The 25,389-nt window shown below is 40.1% G+C and overlaps 1 protein-coding gene and 1 non-coding gene across 4 annotated transcripts; both read left to right on the forward strand.

The window, feature by feature from the left end:
- Nucleotides 1–4,120: 4,120 nt before the first annotated feature.
- On the forward strand, nt 4,121–4,192 carry trnae-uuc (transfer RNA glutamic acid (anticodon UUC)). The gene has a single exon. It is a non-coding gene; the product is annotated as a tRNA-Glu (tRNA).
- An 11,280-nt stretch (nt 4,193–15,472) lies between these two features.
- siae (sialic acid acetylesterase) lies at nt 15,473–24,375 on the forward strand. Of its 3 annotated transcripts, XM_028962006.1 has the most exons (10): nt 15,473–15,788; nt 18,703–18,863; nt 19,147–19,282; nt 19,366–19,380; nt 19,467–19,549; nt 19,723–19,840; nt 20,742–20,875; nt 22,511–22,662; nt 23,078–23,267; nt 23,488–24,375. In XM_028962006.1, the coding sequence occupies exons 1-10, from the start codon at nt 15,494–15,496 to the stop codon at nt 23,710–23,712; spliced, it is 1,509 nt and encodes a 502-aa protein (XP_028817839.1). In that variant the 5' UTR covers nt 15,473–15,493; the 3' UTR covers nt 23,713–24,375. The 3 variants fall into 3 exon arrangements, with proteins under 3 accessions (XP_028817839.1, XP_028817837.1, XP_028817838.1); XM_028962004.1 differs by having other exon boundaries at nt 19,366–19,549; nt 19,734–19,840; XM_028962005.1 differs by having other exon boundaries at nt 19,366–19,549; nt 19,752–19,840.
- The last annotated feature ends 1,014 nt before the right edge of the window (nt 24,376–25,389 follow it).

Below are 25,389 nucleotides of genomic sequence, written 5' to 3' on the forward strand. Positions count from 1 at the left end.
GGGTGTGTGAAACGAAATAGCTGAAATTCTACGCTCTGTTTTGTCTCTGCTCTCAGGAATTAGTTGAAAGTATTTGAAAGATAACCGTTAAGCATCGTCCAATCATGATAAAATTGCGCCTTGGACAAAGAATTTGATTGGCTGAGCTCTCATTGGCGCGGAGCGTTTGGGTTTCAGCACGTCGGCAGTGGACAAGTGGAGAACGATTATTGCATTGACTGAGCAGAACTACAAACTGGTGGGAATGTGAAGTAATATAAATGGGTCTGGGCAAATTGGTAAGTTGAATTAAATCTTTTTAAGCAGTGTGTGGTTTTAAACACGAGTAGCATGTACCCTGTTGACGGCGCATGAAAATATCTTGGCAGCGCATGTAAAACTTAGTCAGATTTGCAAGCACGATGTGAAACAGCATTTAGGTGTTTAAAACAGCAATAGAGTGTTGTTTGTTCACGCAGTTACAATGATTAGCTGTTATTTCTGTGGTCCTTTGGCGTACCTGGCCCGGCCAACATCCAACCAGGGTGCCTCCACGTCCCCAACACCTGCCGGACCAGTCAGCAGTGAAAGGAGTAACGCAATCTACGATCGAGAACTGGGGTAACGGTGAGGCTGCAAATCGAAAATCAGAGAGAGAGTGGTTAGGAGTGCCTCGCCACTCCCTTCTGTTCGGTTTCAGCGAGAGGAGCGAGTCTAGTTGACGGGTGTCAATCAATGAGAGTAGCTGGCAGTGGCCATCATGCCAATTTATAGGAGTCACGTTACCTCATTTCTGTGTTGCTCCCAGTCACATGGATGGAATCATGTGATGTTTAATGCATTGAAATGAATTAGTTTCACTGAAGATTTATCATTTAATCATAACAGAAATGTCAAATTTTGGCAAGACAATTTTTTGTCGCCTATACAGAAATTGAACAAATTTACTGCAAATACCAAAATATGTTAGCAAATACACATTTAATATCCTAATTTAATATCTTGTATAACTTCAATGAGCTTGAAGGACTGCATCCATGCGGTTTGGCAAGGATTCATTCAATTTATTGATTAAGTCATCAGGAAAAGCAAAGAAAGCAGTCTTGCAAGCTAGTGTACCGGGGTCCTTTTTATACACATCTGAGACCTAATATATCCATTTTTAGTCACAGGTGAAGCTCATATGACAAGGCGACAACACTTATGTCTTTGCAAAAATGGACTCAATGGGCTTTACCAAGCTTTGAATATTAGAATACTTTTTGACAGTTTAGTTTTGCACTGAAACATTATTACAAAAGCTGTTGGGAATAAAATTGTAAATTCTTGTAAAAAAAAATCTTGAATAGAAACATATTTCAGCGGCACTTGAGGTCAATTTGAACACAAGTGACAAGACTTTTGTCAGGGACTATAAGTTATATAAACATATTCAAGTAGATTAAATACAAATAAATATATCATGTCAGATGATGAAACAAAACCTGTTAAAAAGGTAGAAGATGAAGATGTAGTTGAATTTACAAAAGAACTATTTGAGATATCTCCTGTAACAAGTAATATACCAAAATCGATTGAAGATTTCATAAATAACTTGAAATAAATCCAAAATAAAGTGAAAAAGATCTTCAAGCAGAGGAGCAGCTACTAAATAAGTTGAAACAGCAGAAGCTCTGCCTTGAAGAAGAGCTGAAGAAGATCAAAAACTCCGAACACCTTATTGAAAAGCAGAAAATGGTAATGCAATATAAAGAAGATCTTAAGGAAATGAATGGAGCGCTGAAATTACTGAATAATGAGTAAATTTGGCTGTCCAATGAGGTGATTAGAAAGAGGAATGCGCATCGCGATAATGTTGCGCAGACTTAGTAAAAACTTGATGAAATATAAAATATGATGAAAAAGTAGAATGAGACACTGAAAGAGTTGATCGATGCAATCCAGATCGATGTGGTCAAGCTGAATAGCAACTATATGAAAACAAAGAATGAAAATTTGGCTATATTAAAAGAAAAGAAAATGTTGAAAGATAAGATGAAAAGAATTCAAATTGCTAACTTGGATGCTGAGGAAAAGAAAGAAATCCAACCAAAGCGCGAGAAAGCAGTGGCATCAAGTGATTTCAGGAACACATGCATGATATACATGAAAGGAGGGCCTCAGGTAAAAATAACCAAAAAACCATGAGCTTTGTTTGAAATGGGCTTACGTGGTTCATTTACGTCATTTAAATGAGAAGATAATGATAACGCTCTTTAGCTCGCCCTGTGATTCGTTTGAATTGTGGAGATGGACAGTTTCCCATATCTCTTGGTCTCTGCTGAAATTCCACTCTGTAAAACCAGTCTAGTACCTCTCCTACACTGTAAAAAATGTCCGTAAATTTAACAGTGAAATACTGTATAAATGCTACAGGATAAAACCGTATTCCACAAAACATGGGATAACCGTAGAATTTACAGTGCAAAACCGTAATCGGTTTTACAGAGTAAGACCTTACATTTAACAGTTAAAAACATGTGAAAATATGGTTTATTGTGTGAAATCCATGGGATCACATGTGAAAACCCATGAGATAACATGGTGTTTTTATTTTGTTAAAAATTAAACCTGCTTGTGTTGATTTCAGTCAATGCTCTCTAAAAAACGTCCTGGAGAACAACATGGTTTCAACATATTCATGCCTTGAGTTTTTTTTGTAATCTGTACAAATTGGAAATGTATACGTAGTTGTTATCATAAAATATTGTATTGTAGTGTTTTAAAGAACCACTCCTCTGGACTGGAAACGTTCTAAGGGTGTACTCACACTACGCACAGTTGGCGTGAACCGGGCCCGAGTACGATTGTCCCTTCTCCCCACTCCCCCTCTGGCCTGCACTCACATATGCTTTCAGCATTCGTGCCGGAGCATGCTTACGTCATTATGGTGGGCGGGGTTTCAGGATAAACTGGAAGAGCGGCGCTCTCGCTGATCGCAATGGAATCCCGGATTTTGCGAAATATATCGGAGTTTTTATGCGTTTTGTCCAGCTGTTGTTGTATGCTCTCATCTGCCCAGATTTCCAACAAACATTGCACCTCTGCAGTAGACCAAAGCGACCCTTTCCCCGCCATGTTGGTTTTGGAACGTCGCAAAAACGTGACACCACGCGTACTGTTCCGTGCTTCAGCACGGTTAGCGCTCACACTTCATGCGAACCGCGCCCGGGCACGGCTCGGAGCACTCACACTAGTCAAACGAACCGCGCTTTGGTGGTCAAACGCACTCGGGCACGGTTCAAACTGCCTAGTGTGAGTACACCCTTAGAGTACAAATCAGCCTTTAGTCAACATGCTAATCACCAGAAAAGATTGTAACTTTATGCGCTATTCTTATGTCAAAATTGTGTGTTTTGATAGGTGTGTCCTGCCTGTGTCCAGTGTGTTGTTTTGCTGTAATTAGCAGTGGTTTTACTTTTTTAGGGTGTGTGAAACGAAATAGCTGAAATTCTACGCTCTGTTTTGTCTCTGCTCTCAGGAATTAGTTGAAAGTATTTGAAAGATAACCGTTAAGCATCGTCCAATCATGATAAAATTGCGCCTTGGACAAAGAATTTGATTGTCTGAGCTCTCACTGGCGCGGAGTGTTTGGGTTTCAGCACGTCGGCAGTGGACAAGTGGAGAACGATTATTGCATTGACTGAGCAGAACTACAAACTGGTGGGAATGTGAAGTAATATAAATGGGTCTGGGCAAATTGGTAAGTTGAATTAAATCTTTTTAAGCAGTGTGTGGTTTTAAACACGAGTAGCATGTACCCTGTTGACGGCGCATGAAAATATCTTGGCAGCGCATGTAAAACTTAGTCAGATTTGCAAGCACGATGTGAAACAGCATTTAGGTGTTTAAAACAGCAATAGAGTGTTGTTTGTTCACGCAGTTACAATGTTTAGCTGTTATTTCTGTGGAACACCAGTGCAAACCCTTAGGGAACATGATTTACATGTCAAACTTCACCGTAATGAACCACGATGCGTGTTCAAGTGTGGCGCTACAGATTGCCGCAATACGTTTCGTTCATATGGGGCATTTAAGGCTCATTTTTACCGTAACATAACATACCGTAAACATAACACAGATTCATACTACAAAAAAAAGCTCCCTGGTGGTCTAGTGGTTAGGATTCGGCGCTTTCACCACTGTGGCCCGGGTTCGATTGCCGGTCAGGGAAAGTTTGTAAGACTTTATTTATGGGGCAGTGGTGGCGGTTAAGGAAGCGGCCCGTAAACAGAAGGTTGCCGGTTAGCCTGTGATGGGATAAATGCAGAGGACAAATTTCACTGTGTGCACCGCGTGCTGTGCTGCTGTCTATCACATGTGACAATCACTTCACTTTACTCAAATGCCTGTATGGTGTTTACATGTAATACGTCCATGTGCCAAATCACTAACAGCTCACTTATAGGAACATATAGGTGACAGGATGCGACCATACGTTCTGTGGAGAGTATAAGGAGACAGTTTCTCAGTCTCTTGAAACTGGACCATTAGTTACAGGCCCTACAGAGAGATTTAGTGAGACTGATGAAGGTGAAGTTCATCTTACAGAAAATTTCAGTGACCTTTTTCTCAGAAATATTTCTCTTTTCTACTTGAAATTACATGGACAAGCCTTGCAAAGGATGTAGAGTTGGGAAACTTGCCTGTGACCCCTTGCATCATTGTCTGTGGTAAGTTTTATTCATATACAGTAGCACCCTCAAAGCTTTAATGATTAAATGTATATCTATAAAGTTGAGTTTATATATTTTACCAGTGGTGGTCGGTGCCTCCTCTTCTGGGCCTGCTGGAATACAAAATATGTGTTTGAGGTGTTGTGTGTGGCTCATCAAAATGTTTGTTTCGCACGTTGTGAACATGTGCCTGGCTTGTCATCTCAAAATACATGCCCACTGTTGAAAAGGTTTAGGACAAAAGAGAAGAACGTCTTTACAATATACTCGAAAGACACCTGCTTAACCCTCAACTCTGATTTCACAATAATATTAAGCAAGTATCTAGCAAACACGAGTGTCTCTTTTATCATAAACCCCTTTGATGCATCTGCAGCAGACATGTATTTTGACATGATGCGTTGCACATAGGTTCGTATAAGGCATGGAACACATTTTACATATAGTACTGCCCAGATTAATTTTTTACATATATTACACAACACAGACTAATAACTCAGTTTACAGAAATAATCCAGTTCAAAAGTTTAGACACCCTAGATGCCTTATTACTGTATGATGTTACCTAAATCATGAGCATTTCTGTGTTTTGTGATAATTATTCACAAGTGTCTTGTTTAATCTGAGACATAAATCACACAGGTCTTGCACATTATTTGCTTTTTGTCATGTTCTGCATATTTGGCCTTAAAATAATGTGGACATTTGAGAGAGATAATAGTTGTGAATGTCCTTTTAATTTAATCATTAAATTTGGTGTATCTAAACGTTTGAATTAGGTTATTTTAGTAAAAGGAGTTAGCAATATGTGTTGTAGAAGTCTACTATGTGAAATAGTTTTTCAGTGCAGTACTAAATAAACTGCAATATGTAAATACAAAATTACCTTGCTTCATGTACATAACTTCATTGCACATAACTCCTGCTATGTTGCTGATCGATTCATGCTCAGTGTGGACCGTAAGATTGTGAATGATGACATCACTACATTCATCGCTGCTGTTAGCCTAATGTTCGTCAGTTATTACTGTTTCAACATTCACTACTCTACTGAACTGGCATCAGTGCTTGCATTTTTGCAAAGGTATGTAGAGACACCTAGGAGGGGAGGTTCACTTTACAGTACCTCACAAAAGTGAGTACATCCCTTACATTTCAGCAATTATTTTAGTATATCTTCTTAAGGGACAATACTATAGAAATAAAATATGGGTATATTTTAGAGTAGTCAGTGTGGTGTTTGTATTGCAGTATATATGTCCTGTCCACTGAAAATAACTTAACATACATACATTAATATCAAAATAGCAACAAAATTAAATACACCTTATGTTTTACCAAATGTTTGTTGTTTAACCATGCACAGCCACATGTCCTATTTATCATGTTCATGTTTTTGTCTGCTTTACAGGACCATACAAGTTTGTGTATCTTGTTTTAGAGCAGTTAAAATTTGGTGCTTTTAGTACGATTTTCTCATACCATTGAATGTTCAACATGACACCTTATAGCAAAGAACTCTCTGAGGATTTGAGAATTACAATTGTTGTTCTCCACAAAGATGGCCTAGGCTGTGAGATTGGTAACATTCTGACCCTGATTTACAGTACAGTTGTCAGGGTCATAGAAAGGGTTTTCCAAGGCGGGTTACACTCGGAACAAGCCTCACAAGGGTGAGGTCCATCATCCTTTGAGTCAGGTGACTTGTTGCAGTGTGCAGCATATGGTCTGGGCACTGACAAGCTGACCGCTTCTGCAACCTCTAAAGCAATGCTTAGTCGCTCTGGATAAGGGCGTCTGATAAATGCTGTAAATGCAATGCTGGCAGCACTCATGCATCTGGTTTTTGAAGCCAGTTTCTGCACCTGACTCAAAGGATAAGGACTCAACTTCTTTGATCGACCCTTGTGAGGCTTGTTCCAAGTGTAACCCACCTTGCAAACCTCTGTATTACCCTGACCACTGTACTGTAAATCCGTGTCAGTGTTACCAATATTATAGCCTATGGCCTTGCCCATCTTTGTGGAGAGCAACAATTTTAATTCTCGAATCATCAAAGAGTTCTTTGCTATGAGGTGCCATGTTTAACATCCAGTGAGATAATTGTACTCAAATCACCAAATTTTAACTGCTCTAATACAAGATACACAAATTTGTATGGTCCTGTCAAGCAGGCAAAAACATGAACATGATGAATAGGATGTGGCTTTGCATGGTTAAACAACATACATCTGGTAAAACATAAGGTGTACTCACTTTTGTTGCCAGCTATTTTGACAATAATGGCTGTATGTTAAGTTATTTTCAGAGGGCAGGAAATCTATACTGCTATACAAACAGCACATTGACCGCTCTAAAAATATATCCATATTTCATTTCTTATAGTATTGTCCCTTAAGAAAATGTACTAAAATAATTGCTGAAATGTGAAGGGTGTACTCACTTTTGTGAGACTGTGTATGTGGCTTCATTTACAGAGGTTTTCAATGTTGTTTTTTCTTTTCAAGGTGTTTTTTCATCATCAATCCTGAAAAGGGCACAAAGGTGGTGGAAAAGAAGAACAAAAAACAACTCCCAGTGAACCCAAGAGTCTTCACCTTAATCTCTGACCTTTCAGATTACGAGTGGCGAGAGACATTGTAAATGGCCTGCAAAGGTGCCCAGCAACTTGTGTTGTTCCTTGTTCTGCTTTAGTAGTTATTAATGTAAATGTTCGACTTAAACTTTACCTATATCCTCAAGCTCAGTTTAAAGTGTCAGTTATATAGCGGAATCTAAATGCATAGTCTTGACCGACTTATGATAAAACACAAGAACAGGAAAAAAAACACTAATGTTTAAATGCCTGCCATTCTTTATTAAAAATACTTGGAACAACACTGATGTGTAAGTTTTTATTAGATTTTGATGGGTTTTGATGATTTGACTTAAAGGTAAAATAGCAATGTAACTTGTATCTCTTCTTGCTCCCAGCTAATGTGATAAAATGGTGCTTTCATAGAATTGCTGAATGAATTCACTTATGTTCAGTTTATATATATTAAAAATAATTCAACAGCATTTACATATTTAATGTTTTTTCCTTAGTTTAAATAGTTTTCTGTCTGCTTTGTGAAATAATTATAGGTTTTAACGTATTTATTACAACATAAACCTTTAAATTAGACAGTTCTGAACTGTAAGAAAGATGGTAATGAGCTGTAATTATTACAACATAAACCTTTAAATTAGACAGTTCTGAACTGTAAAAAATGATGGGCATGAACCGTAAATATTACAATGTAAACCCTGGAATTTGACGGGTCTAATTTTTTTTATAGCAACATAAATGTTAATTAGACTGTTTTTTTTACGGTTTATAACTATTAAAATCCGTAAAATATACAGTACAGTTAGTGCAATCCTGCTGCTTCTGTTTGTTCTCTCTGAGGCACTGAATCAAGCGTTCAGACCAACTTCAGAGTCCAATGAAGAGACCACAAGAGGGATCCTGGTCCCTGGCAATGAAGTTCTGAGACAACTGAGCATGAAAGTAACAGAGGGTCACCACAGCCACCACCACCGTAACAACTAAAGCTTCAGGGATCTTCAAATAGACCAGTAGCTTTATAATGGCCTAACAAATCAACACCATTTGCAGGCTCACTCTTCCCTGGAAGGGGGTCCCTCTCTGTATCCCTGATCTCAATTCCTTGTGTGCAGAAGGGTCAAGTGTATGGTCAACTGTAGGGCCTGTCAAAGCCCATTGAGACGTACAGTGTGTGATTATGGGCTACAGTCATGTGAGAAAATTAGGACACCCTATGATTTAATGATATTGAGGGATCCAAATAATATAACTAAACAATAAAAATTTAAGAAAACCCTTTTTAAAACTTTTTTAAAACTCTGCTGACCCATGACTGCACTCCGTCACACTGCTCCAACCTCTTCATCAAGTTTGCGGATGACACGACTGTGGTGGGACTCATTAATAACAGGGATGAGTCTAACTACAGAAGCGAGGTGAGCCACCTGGCCACGTGGTGCGGAGATAACAATCTCTCTCTGAATGTGGAGAAGAAGAAAGAGATTGTTGTTGACTTCAGGAGAGGAAACACTCAGCATGCTCCTCTGACCATCAACGGTGCATCCGTGGAGAGAGTGAGCAGCACCAAGTTCCTGGGTGTGCACATCACTGAGGATCTCTCCTGGACAAATAACACCACTGCATTGGCCACAGCAGCGTCTCTACTTCCTCCGCAAACTAAGAGCAAGAACACCAGCCCCCATCATGTACACATTCTACCGAGGAACCATCGAGAGCATCCTGTCTAGCTGCATCACTGTGTGGTTTGGAGCCTGCAATGCGTCCTGCCATAAAACTCTCCAATGCATAGTCAGAGCAGCTGAGAGAATCATCGGTGTCCCTCTCCCCTCCCTCTACAGCACACGTCTCACCAAAAAAGCCCTCTGCATAGCAGCCGATCCCACCCACCCAATGCAAACCTTCTTCAGCCTGCTGCCATCAGGGAGGAGACTGCGGAGTCTCCAGCCAGGACCAGCAGACTGAAGGACAGCTTCACCCATCAGGCTGTCAGGAAGCTCAACTCTCTCCCGGCTCTGCCCCCACTCCCCTCACTCCCCTCTTCCGCTCCACAAACTCTCTGAACTCTAACACAAACACACACACACACACAAACTGACCGTGCACCAGCCACTCTGTGCAGCATTGGTCTGCCAACTACCTCACTTTGCCACTTTGTCACTTTTACACTTTACAAGCTCTGTTGCACTACATGGTTTGCATTCTCCATCATGTGCCCTTAGCTGTATATTGTGTTTTTAAAATTTTATTTATACCTTTGTATTTAATGTTACTGTTTGTATTTAATGTTACTTGCAAGCACCATGGGTCTGAGAGTAACGCAATTTCAATTCTCTGCATGTCCTGTACATGTGGCAGAATTGACAATAAAGCTGACTTTGACTTGACTTTGACTTTGACTAGTGGCTGCTTATGAGTCTGGTAAGGGATTTAAAAAGATCTAAAAAGAATTTGACATCAGCCATTCCACCATCCGAAAAAATTTACAAGTGGAGGACATTCAAAACAACTGCCACCATGCCCTACACAAGTTTGACTTTCATGGGTGTGCAAGGAGGAAACCTTTGCTCTCTAAGAGAAACATTAAGGCCAGACTGAAGTTTGCCAGAGTGAACGTAGACAAAAACAATGACTTCTGGAATAATAAATCAATAAACCCTGATCTTAATCCCATTGAGATGCTGTGGGGTGACTTGAAACGGGCCCTCACAGCTGAAAGAATTCTGCGTTGAGGAGTGGGGCAAACTTTCCACTGATCGATGTCAGAGACTGGTAAAAGGCTACCAAAGGCGTCTCACCGACGTTATATCAGCCAAATAGGGCAACACTGGTTATTAGGGGGGAGGGTGTCTTAACTTTTTCCTCCATTAAAATACTCATTTTTGTGTAAAAAAAAATAAATAAATTTCTTGTTTTAATTGTAATTAAGTCACTTTCTTTTCCAGACATACATAAAAACATGGTTGGACATTGATATGTGAACATGATTTAATGGGGTGTCCTAATTTTCTCACATGACTATATAAGAAATAAATGTTGTCACACTCCTTAGACCAATCTAGCTCACAGAAATCCACAGATTTTCCTTGTTGTGCTTTAATGGCAATTATCACTTCAGGCCATCTCATCTTAGCTGCACTGAATGTGCAAAAACGTGTGGGTAACAACACATTTGATGAACCACATAGACAGGCAGCGGATATTTTAATGACCACCAGGAAACTGTAAAGGAAATGCCATAGATTCAAGCTTTTGGACTTTAAAACGCTTACAGGTTTGTTTGTTTTGCTGCTGATAATTTAAATCATTCATGTATTTATGAAAAAATAATGCTTTTGCATATTTCTGAATATAAGCAATAGCACTAATATTAATAATGTATTGTCTGCTTTTGTCTGAATGTAGCATTATTCCTGTAATTCCTAGTGATATAGTCTCTCTGCTTTTGTGATTCAAACAGGCAACCTTCTTTACAAGTCAGCTTCCTTCCAAGGTAGTGGATTTAGGGTTGTTGTAAGGGTTAATGTACACAATAAACTATAACAGAAACTACTCTGTCATCATATTGAAGATTAATAGAAAATCTCTTTAATTAAACCTTTAATTAATTCCACTGATGTAACAGGAAATCTCAAAGCAACTACTCTATTACAAATCAAGAACACCAGATTCATGGATGACTTAAACAATCATATTTTATCAGACACCATTATAATTAGTATTATTACTTGAATGTTGTGAGAATCTGTGAGAAATAGAAACATAAATACATGCACGCACACATACAGAATATTCAGCAACTGCCATCAAGTAGGTTTTTTAATTTCATGTACGCATTGCATTGCATTTGTATTGTACTCCTACAGAATCCAAAGAAATTTCATTGTCTATAGAATCAGATTTCTGCCAAAAATTTGAAGCAAAAAAAAAAAAGCTGTTTTCCAGACATTGTCAAAATTCCAACCTCTTATTTTACATTTCAATGTACTTGTTCACATCTTGCTTGTTTTAATTTTCACCTGGTCGACTTTCAATTTCGCTGCTTGTTTTTTCAGTCAACTGCCCCCACCCACCATACATGTTTGCTGGCCGAGTTGAGCTTCTGACACAGTTCTGTCGTGTGGGAGGGGCTTTGGGGGCGTTGCCAGCAGGTATTTTAGTGACTGCACTGTTCCCCTGAACTGATGCGCACACAGAGCAGCAACAGAGTAGCAATCATATATCAAATACCTGCTGGCAAATGAGGGTCATATTGGTCTCTCTCTAAGTTACTTAAAGTCTATACTGTGACTTAATCTAATCAATTAACAGCTTTAAATACTGAATTCAGAACTCATGTATTTGAGTTGTTTTGAAGGTTGTCCTTGCTGCCTTAAACCACAAATCCAGTGGCGATGCCATACTTGCTGAGTACAAGTCCAAAAACACACTCTGACAAGTGAAACAAGGTGTGTCAACATACTGGCTGGACACCTTGTAGAGGTGGGTAAGTTCATTTATTTTTCACCTGTGTAATTTGACCTCAATTTATCTTAATGATTCCTATACTTTTGTCACGTCCCCGTGTAGGGGCTGGGAAATGTGACAACGTAGGAGAGGGATGTGTGAGGTGGGAATACACACATACCAGGCCGAAGTGAAATATTGTGCTTTTATTTACAGAGAGACATGAACAACCAACCAAAATCTAAAGTGCTGTACATAACAACTACAACCCACAGGAGAACAACACACCATGAAAGGAGAAACTATACAGTTTGTACAACCAAACCACAACACTGACCACTCTAACACACAACAAAGGCTATTTGCTAACTTTTCTCCAACACTTCGAGACTCTTCGCCCTGTCCTCCTCTAGCTCCACAACAATAGACACCATCTGGTGGCTGGAGTTGTCCTTAAATGCTCCTGTTTGAGTTGATTGGCAGATTGATGATGAGGGAATAGGTATCAATCCCAATCTCCACCCAGCAAACAGCCTAAAATGGACACACAGAGCACCCCCAAACCACTCTACGGCCCAAAGGACGTAACACCTTGCGTACTTATGCAGTCAGGTAGTATTTGGGATGCACCAGTTTACATCAGATAATCAACAAGTGCATTAAAGCTGAATATTTGTTTCTTTCAAACTGCTTCAGACAACAAAAGCTTGTTTTGAGAACTTTAAAATTGAGTTTTTGGTTTCATATCACTTTCACATCATTTAAACACAAAAATTATTAAATAGTGCATACCAAGTACTTCAATGTCAACCATATATATATAAATACAGCTATTCTTATTACACTCAGCATAGGAAGAGTTACATTATTGGTTGAACTTCTCAGGTAAAATTTAGTATATAAGTGTGGGAAGCAGAATAACAAAACTAAACAACTCAAAAAAACAAGAGGGTGTCAGTCAAACAAGAAGAAATAGGAAGGTTTTGCTCCGTTTACGTACCACAAACAATAATGCAGGGTGTTGGTGGCACATTCTCCATCTGAAAATCCTCTGAAAGGCTTGTCATCTCAATGCAATGGAACAAAAGGTCTTCCTACTCACCAAAGTGAGCCAGTAAAAGAATCACCATCTCGACGAGTTCTTCTGCGCAGCCACTAGACCGGCCTCTTTCAGTCTGAAGCTTGAGAAGAGCATCCAAGACTTGTTTGTGTTTTTGTATCCTTGGTTGTATGACATTTTCAACTCTTTTTACCAGGGAATGATATACAACTCCAATAACATCACCATCAATCACATCTTAATGAGACATTGGATACTTGACCACCATCCTTTTTGCTATCTCTCTAGTGTTGTGTTTGGTTGGATTCTTACAAATCTTCATCATTTTAGTCGCCACAGTCCTTACCATTTCTTGTTGTTGTCTTGCACTTGGTCTTTTCTGTCTTTGTAAGTTTTGTACTAACTAGCGGTTAAGGAAGCCGCCCCATAATCAGAAAGTTGCCAGTTCGATTCCTGGCAACTGAGGTGCCACTGAGACGACTGCTCACCAAGGAGGACAGCTGAGGTGCTGTGTCATTGTATCACTTCCACAAGTGCCTTCAAAGTATCTTCAACCGACTTGACAATTTGATGAGAAAGATCCGGAAGGACTCTGACTATTGCATCACTTACCTTCTATACCATTTGTGATTCGGTCATATCTGTACATGCACACAAACAAATGTTTTTTTAACATCAAGGCATTTAGTCAGACAATATGCTGTGCTTCAGTGGAACAATCCATTTTTCATGAAAGAACATAATGGCCACGTCAATCAGTTCACTGATGAGTCTACATTCCAATCTTCCAGTGTCGTTTTTGATAGAATGTGATAGAATGGAAGAAATTTTTTAACAAAAATGAGGAGTTCACCAAACTCCACTGACTTATCGTTCTTCATAACAAGAAAAATGGTCAGTAAAATGGTGAGCCATCTTTCATTTGCACAGCTGGAGGACACACTGACCCAAAGGAAGGCCTGAAACATCTGATGTATCTGAAAGAGACATTTACATTCACATTTACTACATTTATCAGATGCCCTTATCCAGAGCGACTTACAATCAGTAGTTACAGGGACAGTCCCCCCCCGGGAGCAACTTAAGGGTAAGTGTCTTGCTCAGGGACACAATGGTAGTATGTGGGATTTGAACCTGGGTCTTCTGCAAGCTGCAAAGTTAACTGCCACACATTATCTTGGGGTTCTGCACTATGTCTCCAATTATGAGAGGTAAAAGTCTGAAGAAGTTCCACATTTGAACAGGTTGTCCACTAAGTTTCAATGCTTTTGGACTGACCTCACAAGGCTTGGAAGAAGCATGTTTCTTTTATATTGAAACTGCTTGATGCGCCTGTTCAAAATTGTGTAGGTGCACCATTGATTAGTCTTGATAAAGTCTCCTCGTCGCACGACATAACGAATCGATTAGGAAATTCGTTGCCAACTCTTTTAGTAATCGGTTTTTATCGATTCAATCGATTCGTTGTTGCGGCCCTAGATATTTACAATGTCTTCATCTGAAACTGACATATCTTTTAAAAGTGAGCCTATTCTTTTCAAGGTATATGTCTGTCCGAATTCATGGTTTGAATGATAGATGCTGTAGTTTAATGTAAACATACATTTCTGAAATACAGGTCAGTGAAATTAAGCCCATCCACAACAGAGTCATCAGCATCTGAGACAATGATGCCACTTTGCATGGGATTGTCTGACTTTGTATCTTTCTGTAATCCACAAATCACATTTTCCATACAATGCAGAACACATTTTTGCATCCTGGGTATCTCACTGGGTATGTGTTCCTTTAAGTTAGAAACCAAAGCTTTAGTTTATTGAAGAATGGCCTCTGACCACTGCCTTCTCTTTGACCATCGTAAAACTGAAAATGTGACGATCAGCTAAATAACATAGCAAATTAGCTCGTTACATGCTCACAGCAAGCTAGCACAAAATACACTTTTCTAATGCTACTAATATACAAATAATTATACCATTTACACACAAAAGTCCTTATCTTGTCATAACCAAGACTTAAAGACAAATCTTGTCCAAAGCAACAACATTCTAGGATCCATATAAGCTCAATACGGGAATGCTTCGACACTATGTTCAACCATCTTGGATTCTTATGCTACCGTTTTCAGAGTAACCAAAATAATATGACGAGACAGCCACTAGAGGGAGCTATAGGCCAACTTGCTGCCTGCGCAAGGCAGAATAATAACTATGCATTACTTTCCAGCTATGTAAAACAGAACCTATAAAGTAAAGACATATTGTTGGTCACACCGGAATAAAATGTTTGATATATATGCATTTTGTGTATTTTAGATCGAAATGTTCCAAGGAATAAAAAAAAAATAGTGTATGAAATAAAAGCCCTTTCCATCAATTAAGTGTGTGCCACCTAGAGGACGTCGCCAATCAAAGATAAGGACCTAATGGTTTTAAGTGCTAAAACGAAAGGCCTTGATGTTGTCTAACCACTGAATAGTTAAATGGAACAAAACAGAAACTGAGTGTGTTTAATTCGTTCAGGCTACGCACCCATAAAAACAGGAGTATTGCACCAAGTGGCTGGTGTAATCGTTCACAACACAGGAAATCTGTGCTCCACAGAGTCAGACGACCTGGGTGACCCAGCGCCATTTTTTTTAAAACCGCGTCGTGTTTAGCGCTGACGGCTTGCCATATAACTTACTTCCGCGCGGCGCCGTCGACCATGCGCGGCCTGTGCGTCTTTCTCGCCGTGTCCCTCGGCGTGTTTCTCGCCCACTGCCGGGACGGTAAGACGGTGAGCCCGGAAGCCACGCGGCCCCGGCAGGACGCGTCTGAGCCCCGCTTTCTATCCGCAGGCCGGGAGCTCCGCTTCGCCTCCTACTATGGCGCCGGCATGGTGCTGCAGAGAGCGCCGGAGAGGGCGGTGGTGTGGGGGTACGGGGGGAGGAAGGCGCCGGTGCTGCTCACCCTGGCTGGACCGCAAGGCAGAGGGATTTACAACAGCTCGGTCGCCGACGGTGAGGTCGCCAGTTCGAATCCCGGCGAGGACGGCAGTTTTCTACACATGGGAAATACGACACATATTATTTTGGTGTAGTTTCGTTTCTAATGTTTTTGTACCGAAATTGAGTATTATTCTTGTGCGCTTGTATCATGTATTATTGAAATATCAATTTTGAGACTAGATTTACATATAATTGACTGATATTGTAGGTATTAATTGCTTTATTAAGTAATTAAGCCTGATCCTTTTAGGGAAACACCTAGCCGCGCAAGTGCAGGCCTTTAGGTTTTGGGAGAACCAGTTTTGGAACCAGGCTTAACATGATGATTGCGGCAACAGATAAAAGTACTTTATTGGGGTCAACATCCACCTGGAGGGACTCTACATGCCCTAGAAATTGCTCCCAACTTCTAGAAAACAAAGCGGTACTCCAACGGAGAGGATATTTAATCGTCCCCAGCATCATAAAATAGAAATTGTCCCGTAGTTTCTCTAGTGTAGAGTTTATCACATTCGCTTTACACGCGAAAGGTCGCCTTGGTTCGCTACGGGCCGGAAACACACTTTTTGTGGTGGCCTAGTGGTTAAGGAAGGTTTCAGGTTCGAATCCCGATCCGAGCAAAGTGCTGTCCCCACGCACTGCTCCCTGGGCGCCTGTCATGGCCGCCCACTGCTCACCAAGGCTGATGGTTAAATACAGAGGGCATATTTTGTTGTCACCATGTGCTGTGCTGCAGTGTTTCACAATGACAATCACATCACTTTCATATCCCATATGTTTATAGCACTTTCATTTAGTAATTTCTGAAACCTTATGTTTACAATATTTCCTATTTTCTACATGCATGTCTGCACTGAAGCCGCTGAACATCTCATTGTACATGTGTACAGTGGCAATAAAAGGCATTTTATTCATTCCATCCATTGGGAGTGAGAAAGGGGGCGGAGTTTCTTCCAGCATAATAAGATAACACATTTACAATGTGGGGAAAGTCTACAAAATCAGTGAAGTGAGGTGGTAGAGGATGACCAGTAATCTCACGACTGGACTACTACAACTCCCTTCTAGCTGGTCTACCACTATGTACCATCCGACCTCTTCAACTCATACAAAATGCAGCAGCACGACTGATCTTCAACCTTCCCAAATTCTCCCATACCACCCCTCTGCTACGTTCCCTCCACTGGCTCCCAGTAGCTGCACGCATCAGGTTCAAAATACTGATGCTGGCCTACAAAGCCAAACATGGAGTAGCACCATCCTACCTCACAGCCCTTATTACACCTCGCACTGCACCTCGTTTACTCCGAGCCTCCAGTACTGCTCGCCTGGTCCCTCCATCCAGGAAAACATTCATCTAGACTCTCTGTCTTGGCCCCTCGGTGGTGGAATGAACTTCCCCTTGAGGTCAGAACAGCTCAGTCACTGAGAACCTTCAAACGACAGCTCAAGACCTTCCTCTTTAAAGAATATTTAGATTAAATTGTAATTTTCTTGTTGTCGAACTTTGTGTACAGAATCTACAACAGAGTGAATTAAATAGATGTATTCATAGCTGGGGGTCCTAGTGAACCGGAATTGATCTCTTCATCGATGGTAACTTGAAAGCACGTTGTAAGTCGCTCTGGATAAGGGTGTCTGCCAAATGCCATAAATGTAAATGTAAATGACCAGTGAGCAACTCCAAGCAGGGTAGATAAGGTGGAAGGACAAATGTTAACCAAAGTAATAGCCAAGAGAGTGTCAAACGCACCCCTCCAAAACAATGAAAGGGTGGGACAGGATCAGAACATGTCACCAAGACTAGCTGGGCTGATGTGGCACCTATTGCAGCTTGGGTCAGTACCTCCAGGCTTCATTTGATCACTATATAGACCTGCTAGTCAAATGAAGTACAAATGTTCGATACACTGCCCAGTTATATAAGGCAGTGTATTATATAAAGGCATGAATACAGTTACTTTATTCTGTAGATTTTAGTATATTCAGCTTGCCTACTTTAATTGATCCCAATATTATTGCATTAAATGGCTGATATTATAGAAAATAATAATGGTTTACTACTTTTTTTTCTTTTAATTTTTTTTATTATTTTTTTTTACCCATGTTGCACTAGGCCTCATTTATCATTGGTCACATGGTTTCCTTCTGAATGTGGGTTTCATTTGGAACGGCCCCTAATACTCTATTTGAAGCCTCTAGTTCATCTGGACAGATGAGTCTGATCACTGGTTCAGTAAAGAGCTGTGGGCACATGCCGTTTCTGATTGTACTACTTTCTGCATCAGCAGATACATGGGAAGCTTCCTCATAGCACTCTGTGCCATCAGCAATACAGACATCTCAGTTCTTTACCTTGGCAAAAGCATGACAGTTTTACCTTTAACCAAGCAGGCCCATTAAAGCGGAAACTCTGGCAGTGCTCCTCCTGTTCATCCTTGCACAAAGGTGGAGGTAGTGGTCCTGCTTCTGGGTTGTTGTCCTCCTACGGCCTCCTCCACGTCTCCTGATGTACTGGCCTGTCTCCTGGTTGCGCCTTAATTTTCTGGACGCTATGCTGACAGACAAAGTAAACCTTTCTGCCACAGCTCACATTGATGTGCCATGCTGGATGAGCTGCACTACCTGAGCCACTTGTGTGGGTTGTAGACTCGTCTTGTGCTACCACTAGAGTGGAAGCACCGGCAGCGTTCAAAATTGGCCAAAACATCAGCCAGAAATCATAGGAACTGAGAAGTGCTCTGTGGTCACCACCTGCAGAACCACGCCTTTATTGGGGATGTCTTTGTGTTGTTTAAGTGTTCCCTTAATTTTTTGAGCATTTTTAATTTCATAGTTTCTTGTCCTAACTGAGGATCATGTATCAATTGTATCTTTTTATTATTGACTGAGTTTACAAAAGTCATTTTATCTGCCCTATTTTTAGGGATTTGGAGGGTCATGCTGGATCCAGTAGATGCTGGAGGTCCATACAACATAACAGTAACCCAGGAGGGCAGCAGTTCATCTGTCACTTTGACAGATGTGCTGTTTGGGGACATCTGGTTATGTGGTGGTCAGAGCAACATGGCGTTTACTGTTGCTCAGGCAAGTGAAATATCTTTGAATCATAAATGTCAATTGCTTCCAAAACAATTTGGCTATGTTCTCCGACCAAAATGATCCCACACAGCCCAACATAGACTGATGTCCTTTCTTCCATAAGGGAGAAGAATATGTCTTTTAATAATTTTAAATATTACCTCATGCACCTTAAAACTCCTTTTGGTATTTGAATCTAATTTGGTCTGCTCTATGTGTGCAACGTCTTGTTACTCTTGCTGACTTTGTCTTGTTACTCTACAAATCTATACTACTTCATCCGTTTCAGTTGCTCAATGCATCAGAGGAGCTGGCGCAAGCCTCCAAGTTCCCCAGTGTGCGAATCTTCATGGTTGCCCTGGAGCAGAGTGATGAGGAGATGACTGATCTGACTGTGGAGGTGCCCTGGTCTGTCCCTACTGCAGGTGTGCCATTGGTTTAATACTGGACCTTGTAGACTGATTGTGCTGAGTATAATAGAATAATGTAAAATATCTGTCTGCTTCAGCTTTACTGGGTGAAGGTAATTTTACCCACTTCTCGGCTGTGTGCTGGTTGTTTGGACGGTATCTATTCAAGAGCTTGCAATATCCCATTGGTCTGGTGCAGTCTTGCTGGGGTGGTACACCCGTGGAGGCCTGGTCATCCTCCAGAGTGATCCAGCATTGTGGAGTGAAGGACTCAATGGACAGGTATAGCAGCGATAGAAACCCAACAAACGTCATTACATGTTCAAAAGAGCATGTACTCATTTTATATTTTTTAGAATTTATTCAGAACTTTAAGTTTTTTGTAAAACCTTCTTTTAACAATATATCAGGGTTCTATTTAGTGCCCTACCTTGAGCATTATTTACTCACATCAGTTTTTGCCCTGGGATTTTGGGCTTCTTAGTGCAGGCCCCATTCAGAAGTCTGTGCTTTGGAATGCCATGATCCACCCTCTGCTCAACATGACCTTAAAAGGAGCCATCTGGTACCAAGGTAATCACAGGAAACCTCTGAACCCATCCCTCGGGTTTTTTAGCAGCTTTGTAATAAACATAGGTCATGGGGTCATGTTCACTAATGGATTCTACCAACATACCCACATTGTTGGTGTTAATTTGTCTCTTTTACCCAGAAGATGTTTTTATGTACAAGGTTTAGCGTAGCTGTTAGCGTCACACCCCCTAATTCTGTTTTATTCAAACTCACTCCTGTCAGTTAGGGCTGCACGATTATGGCCAAAATGATAATCATTATTATTTTAATTAATATTGTAATCACAATATTTCATCATGATTATTCTTTATTTTAGGTAAAACACATTTTTATTGCACTTTCAGCCCGTCAACATTCTCTGGCTTGACTGGTCGGGTTACTATGAAAGTGAAGTGATTTTCATTGTGAAACACTGCAGCACAGCACACGGTGACTCAACGAAATGTGTCCTCTGCTTTTAACCATCACCCTTGGTGAGCAGTGGGCAGCCATGACAGGCGCCCAGAGAGCAGTGTGTGGGCACGGGGATTATTCTAGGCATTTTGTATAGATATGTCAAAAACTATAGACAATGTATGGAGGCAATATATAGAGGTATCTGAACAGCAGCTGTGCCTTTCCTATGAGGTGGGGCTGGGAAGACAGATGCTCTGGTCTGTAACATGAATAATATTATTTGTCAAACACAAACAATTTCATAACATACAGGATTATAAAATAAAATCTTACTTAGAAAATTGTATGCATTGATTTTTCGTTCGCTCGTTATTACAGCCACATGTGACGCCATTTTTGCTTGCACTGTCAGAGAAGCGTAGGTGAATGAGTTTGGAACTAGAGCTATAGTATAGTAATGTATTATAATCATGATTTTGTCTTTATTATTGGGACCTCATTGTAGGTGAAGCAAATAGCGCCTACAACCGCGACAAGTACAACTGCACTTTTCCCAGCATGATTGATGATTGGAGGACAGCTTTCCATTCTGGGTCAGGGAACCAGACTGCAAGTGACTTCCCCTTTGGATTCGTACAGGTGGGGGGGTGAAGTACACACACAGTTGCAAACCACAACAGTGTGCAGCTCCTTTCCTATAGGTGCACAGGGACACACAGGTACTTATAAAAACTATTCGTACAGGGTATCCACGAATCCTTAAAAGTATTAAATTGGATTTTTGAAAAATATGGCATTAAATATCATTACAAATGACTAGTAATCCATAAATCTAGAGTAAAAGGTCTTTAAAATACTGCACACTAAATACATTTATTTACTGCTAACCTCAAAATAATTTTGAGAATTTTTAATGGTACGGGGTGGTAGTAGCCTAGTGGGTAACACACTTGGCTATGAACTGGAAGACTACAGAGTCAAAGGTTCAAACCCCACTTAATACCATTGTGTCCCTGAGCAAGACACTTAACCCTAAGTTGCTCCAGGGGGAATGTCCCTGTAACTACTGATTGTAAGTCGCTCTGGATAAGAGCGTCTGATAAATGCCGTAAATGTTAATGTGTTTGAAATTGTAATTAGTTGAAACGCTTATGGAGCTTGTTGGCTAAATTCTGCACTTTCTGGCAGACGTGTTCTGAGTGTGAATTCCTCTGACTACTGAATCAGGAATAGCTTAGTGAGAACGGAAAAGTATGTTCCTATTTTTTTTTTTTTTTTTTTGAAAAATCAAACTATCAGTAATCCACCTGTCACAAGCGCAGCGCAATCACAATGTCAGATTGTGCACATACATGAACACAAAATGATGTGATTTAAAAGTATATACTGGTAGTTCTCCTTTAAATTCACACTGAACTATGTTGTAGGCGGAGTTACTCTCCACCAAGCAGAGGAACCGAGATACTACATATCTGTAGTCATCAGTATGGCGTGTCATACATAATAACATATAGTACAATTTGCATACCATCATCGCGTTATTGGAAATCAAAAATGTGTTGCATCCACATTTACTCACTTTTCGCATTGGCTAACCTTTATACAGATGAGTTCTTATCCAGAAAACAGTGTGCAACTCGCTGCAACAAACAAACATTACACTCACAGAACGAAAGCGCTGCAGCACCTTTCCGTGGGTGATGACATCATCAGCTTGTCTTAAAGGACCTCCAATAGGTCCAATAGGCCACTCAGCTACAACTCCCAGGCCACAAGTAAATGTCATGATATTCATGCAATAATAAAAGACATGAACATCAAGCACAAAAATTGCTACCGAACTGTTCATTATCCTCTGTGCAGTTGTTGCAGAAAGTAAAAGCGGAAATGAACCAAGAAGTAGGCAAGACAAGCCATGTTCTTCCATATTTCATTAATATTTAGGACCGTTTCTGTTCAGAAGAACCAATTGAAGTTAAAGAACGGTTAGTAGCGCTAATTTGAGGTTGAGACCCCTGACCTAACGGAATGCACACATACTTGTTTTAATCTAGGACACACACAATCTGCTGCTTCTCTTTGAACATACAGTTATAGTGTTACATGACAAACTTCCCTAAATGATTAAAGAGTAAATGGTTTCAAAACACTAGTGCCGATATTTCAGGGTGTACCCTTGGTATCGAAAAATAACATCCAATAAAAAGCAGTTGTTATGTATTGATGGAAGTAAACTGGTTCTTAGCCATTTTCCGATCTTTTTCAATTGACCAGTTGTCAACTTGGAAAAAGAATGCAGCTGATGGTTTTCCTGAGATCCGCTGGCACCAGACTGCTGACTATGGCTTTGCCCCGAATGAGCGCATGAAGCATACTTTTATGGCAGTTGCTTTGGATTTACCAGATGCAGAGTCACCATGGGGCAGGTACTGTAGCTTGTGGATCACTGGTATGTTCTTAAAAATAAATCCTTTTGTCAGGCAAGTGGAACATAGTATTGATTAGGAAAATTTAATTTGAACAGAGAATTTTCTAATGCAATACGAAATATACATATAAAGTTATGGAACCTACACTAAACTTAACCATATAACACACATCTCAACATGCATTTCAACTATTTACATCCAACCCCCTCATTTACTTTCCCTCTAATAAGGTTATTAATCTTGTGAGATTATTAGTTTTGCACTCATAGCGCATACAAAGCATGCTGGTATAGTCAGGTTAACACACATTTCAGAGAATATGTGGTCATTAAATTTGGCCTTAAGGGTAATTGAACATGGAAATTATTTTGTAAAAATTTGTAAGAAACCTGTCTTGTTTTTCACTTTGTAGCATCCACCCACGTTTCAAACAGGATGCAGCATACAGACTGATGCTAGGAGCACGCGCAGTGGCGTATGGTGAAAAGGGTATATCTTTCCAGGGTCCCTACCCAATCTCAGTCAACACCACCAACACCACTCACCTCGTAATTACCTACAACCAGGACATCTCTGCTACTCAGTCTGAAAACATATTTGAAGTAAGTGGCAAAATATCTTGGCTCTTTCGTTCACTGCATTTCATTCAAACAATTCATTGATGGTAGATTAACACACAGTTGTTCCAAAAAACGACAGCACACATTCTTATGAATAACCCTTCAGTTATAGGTCATCCATGTTTATTAATTATATCTAAACCATTACTTTCTTGGTGGTTTTTGTATATATTTTGTATATTCCCTCTTTTCCCCTCTTTAGATTTGCTGTTCCAAAGAGCCGTGTGGTTATGATTCATCCTGGACTCATGTTCCCATGATGCCACAGGGCCCTACGACTGTCACTGTGTTAGTTGGGAAATGTCCTATGCGGGATGTGTCTTCACTGCGCTATGCATGGACTGACTGGCCATGTGACTTCAAGGCCTGCCCTATTTACAGCGCAGACAGAGTCCTTCCTGCACCCCCTTTCATCTGTCAACTATAGACAGGCCATCAACATTACTTTACACTAAACACAGTACTCCAATTCTGCCTGAACAAATAAACAAATGTATCAGGGGATCCGCGGATCCTTAAAAAGTCCTTAAATATAATTAAACATGTATAGTAATCTTTAAATCCAGAGTTAAAGGTTTTAAGAATACTGCACTTTAAATACATGTTTTTACTGGTAACCTCTAAATAATTTGGCGAATTTCTATTAGGTGTTTTGAATTTTTGTGTATGAGATTGAATTAATGGAACCGCTGAATCGTGCCGCCCTTAGAGACGAAAATATCACAGTCGACCCCTAGTGCCTTTCTGCAGTACAGGTAATATGGGTTTGGTGAGACAAAGGCTAAAACATCAAGTATATTAAAATTAGAGGTGGGCATAGATTAATTTTCTTAATATAGTTTAATCTCACTGTAATCTTGGAATTAATCTTGATTAAAATGGCTCATTTGAATTCTGCCGAAGGCATTCAGAATATGTGCGCTACCCAAATAATGACTAAAAGTAAGTCTTTGAGAACGGGTTTCTCAAGCTAGGTTGCGCATTAGACCAAGGGGCTCATCTCCTGTTTCCAAAATGCATCACAAACTGCTTGAGAAAGCTGTTCTACTATGATAATTGGTGATGAAAATAAATTATGTTCAATAAGATGTACTTGTGTTTACCAACTGTTTATTCAGTTAAATAGCTGCATCCATGTTACCACGTCACGTTTGACTCGTTCTCGCCCCCTACAGTGCAATTCGGCTAGGTGTACATCCGCGCTAAAATATCAAGGTGAAAGTCATCATAGTGTAGCGGTTCTTCTTCTGCGTTGTGTAACTTTTTGATTTCATTTCTTGAACCACAAATGATGAGCTGACACCCAAGAGATTTTCTGTGCAAAGTGTATTCTGTACAAAATGCAAGGTCGCGTCAGAACATCGCGTCTTTCTGCACCTCTCTCTACAATACACACATGCAAAATATTCCTAATATGTACATAAACTAAAATGAAAGAAATAACTTTTTGCACACAAACCCCACGCACCTCTCACAGCTCACGCCATGTGTCCAAATGACCTGAACCGGGTCTCAAAAACAAAATAAAAGTCTTTAGAAAATAAGAAAATAAAAGACACAAGAAAGAAGAAATATACTTATAAATCTAGTGTAACCATTTAACTCCGGCACAGTAGTATAGACCCAGCTCCCAACTGAATAGATTAACGGTGATATTTTTTTTTATCGCCTGATAAGAGTCTCACGTTAACGCAGCACGTTAACACCGATAACAGCCCACCACTAATTAAAATATATTAAGCATATTAAATATAATAATTAAGATGTATTATTGTATTTTAGAAGAGCCTCTGGCCCACAGTGTCTGGGTGGTAGTAGCCTAGTGGGTTACACACTCGCCTATGAACCAGAAGACCCAGGATCAAATCCCACTTACTACCATTGTGTCCCTGAGCAAGACACTTAACTGATTGTAAGTCATTCTGGATAAGCGCATCTGATATATGCTGTAAATGTAAATGTGTCTACCAAGAAAAACTCTGGCCCTTGGACAATTGTCGACAACCAACAAAAGTTGACTACTTTTCGCAACTTTTTTTGTACAGTTTAAATGGTCCATGCTTATGCTTATTGATTGTTTATTTTTTCCGTTTAAAAATGTAAT

Source organism: Denticeps clupeoides, chromosome 19 (genome assembly GCF_900700375.1).
Source record: "Denticeps clupeoides chromosome 19, fDenClu1.1, whole genome shotgun sequence".
NCBI lineage: Eukaryota > Metazoa > Chordata > Actinopteri > Clupeiformes > Denticipitidae > Denticeps > Denticeps clupeoides.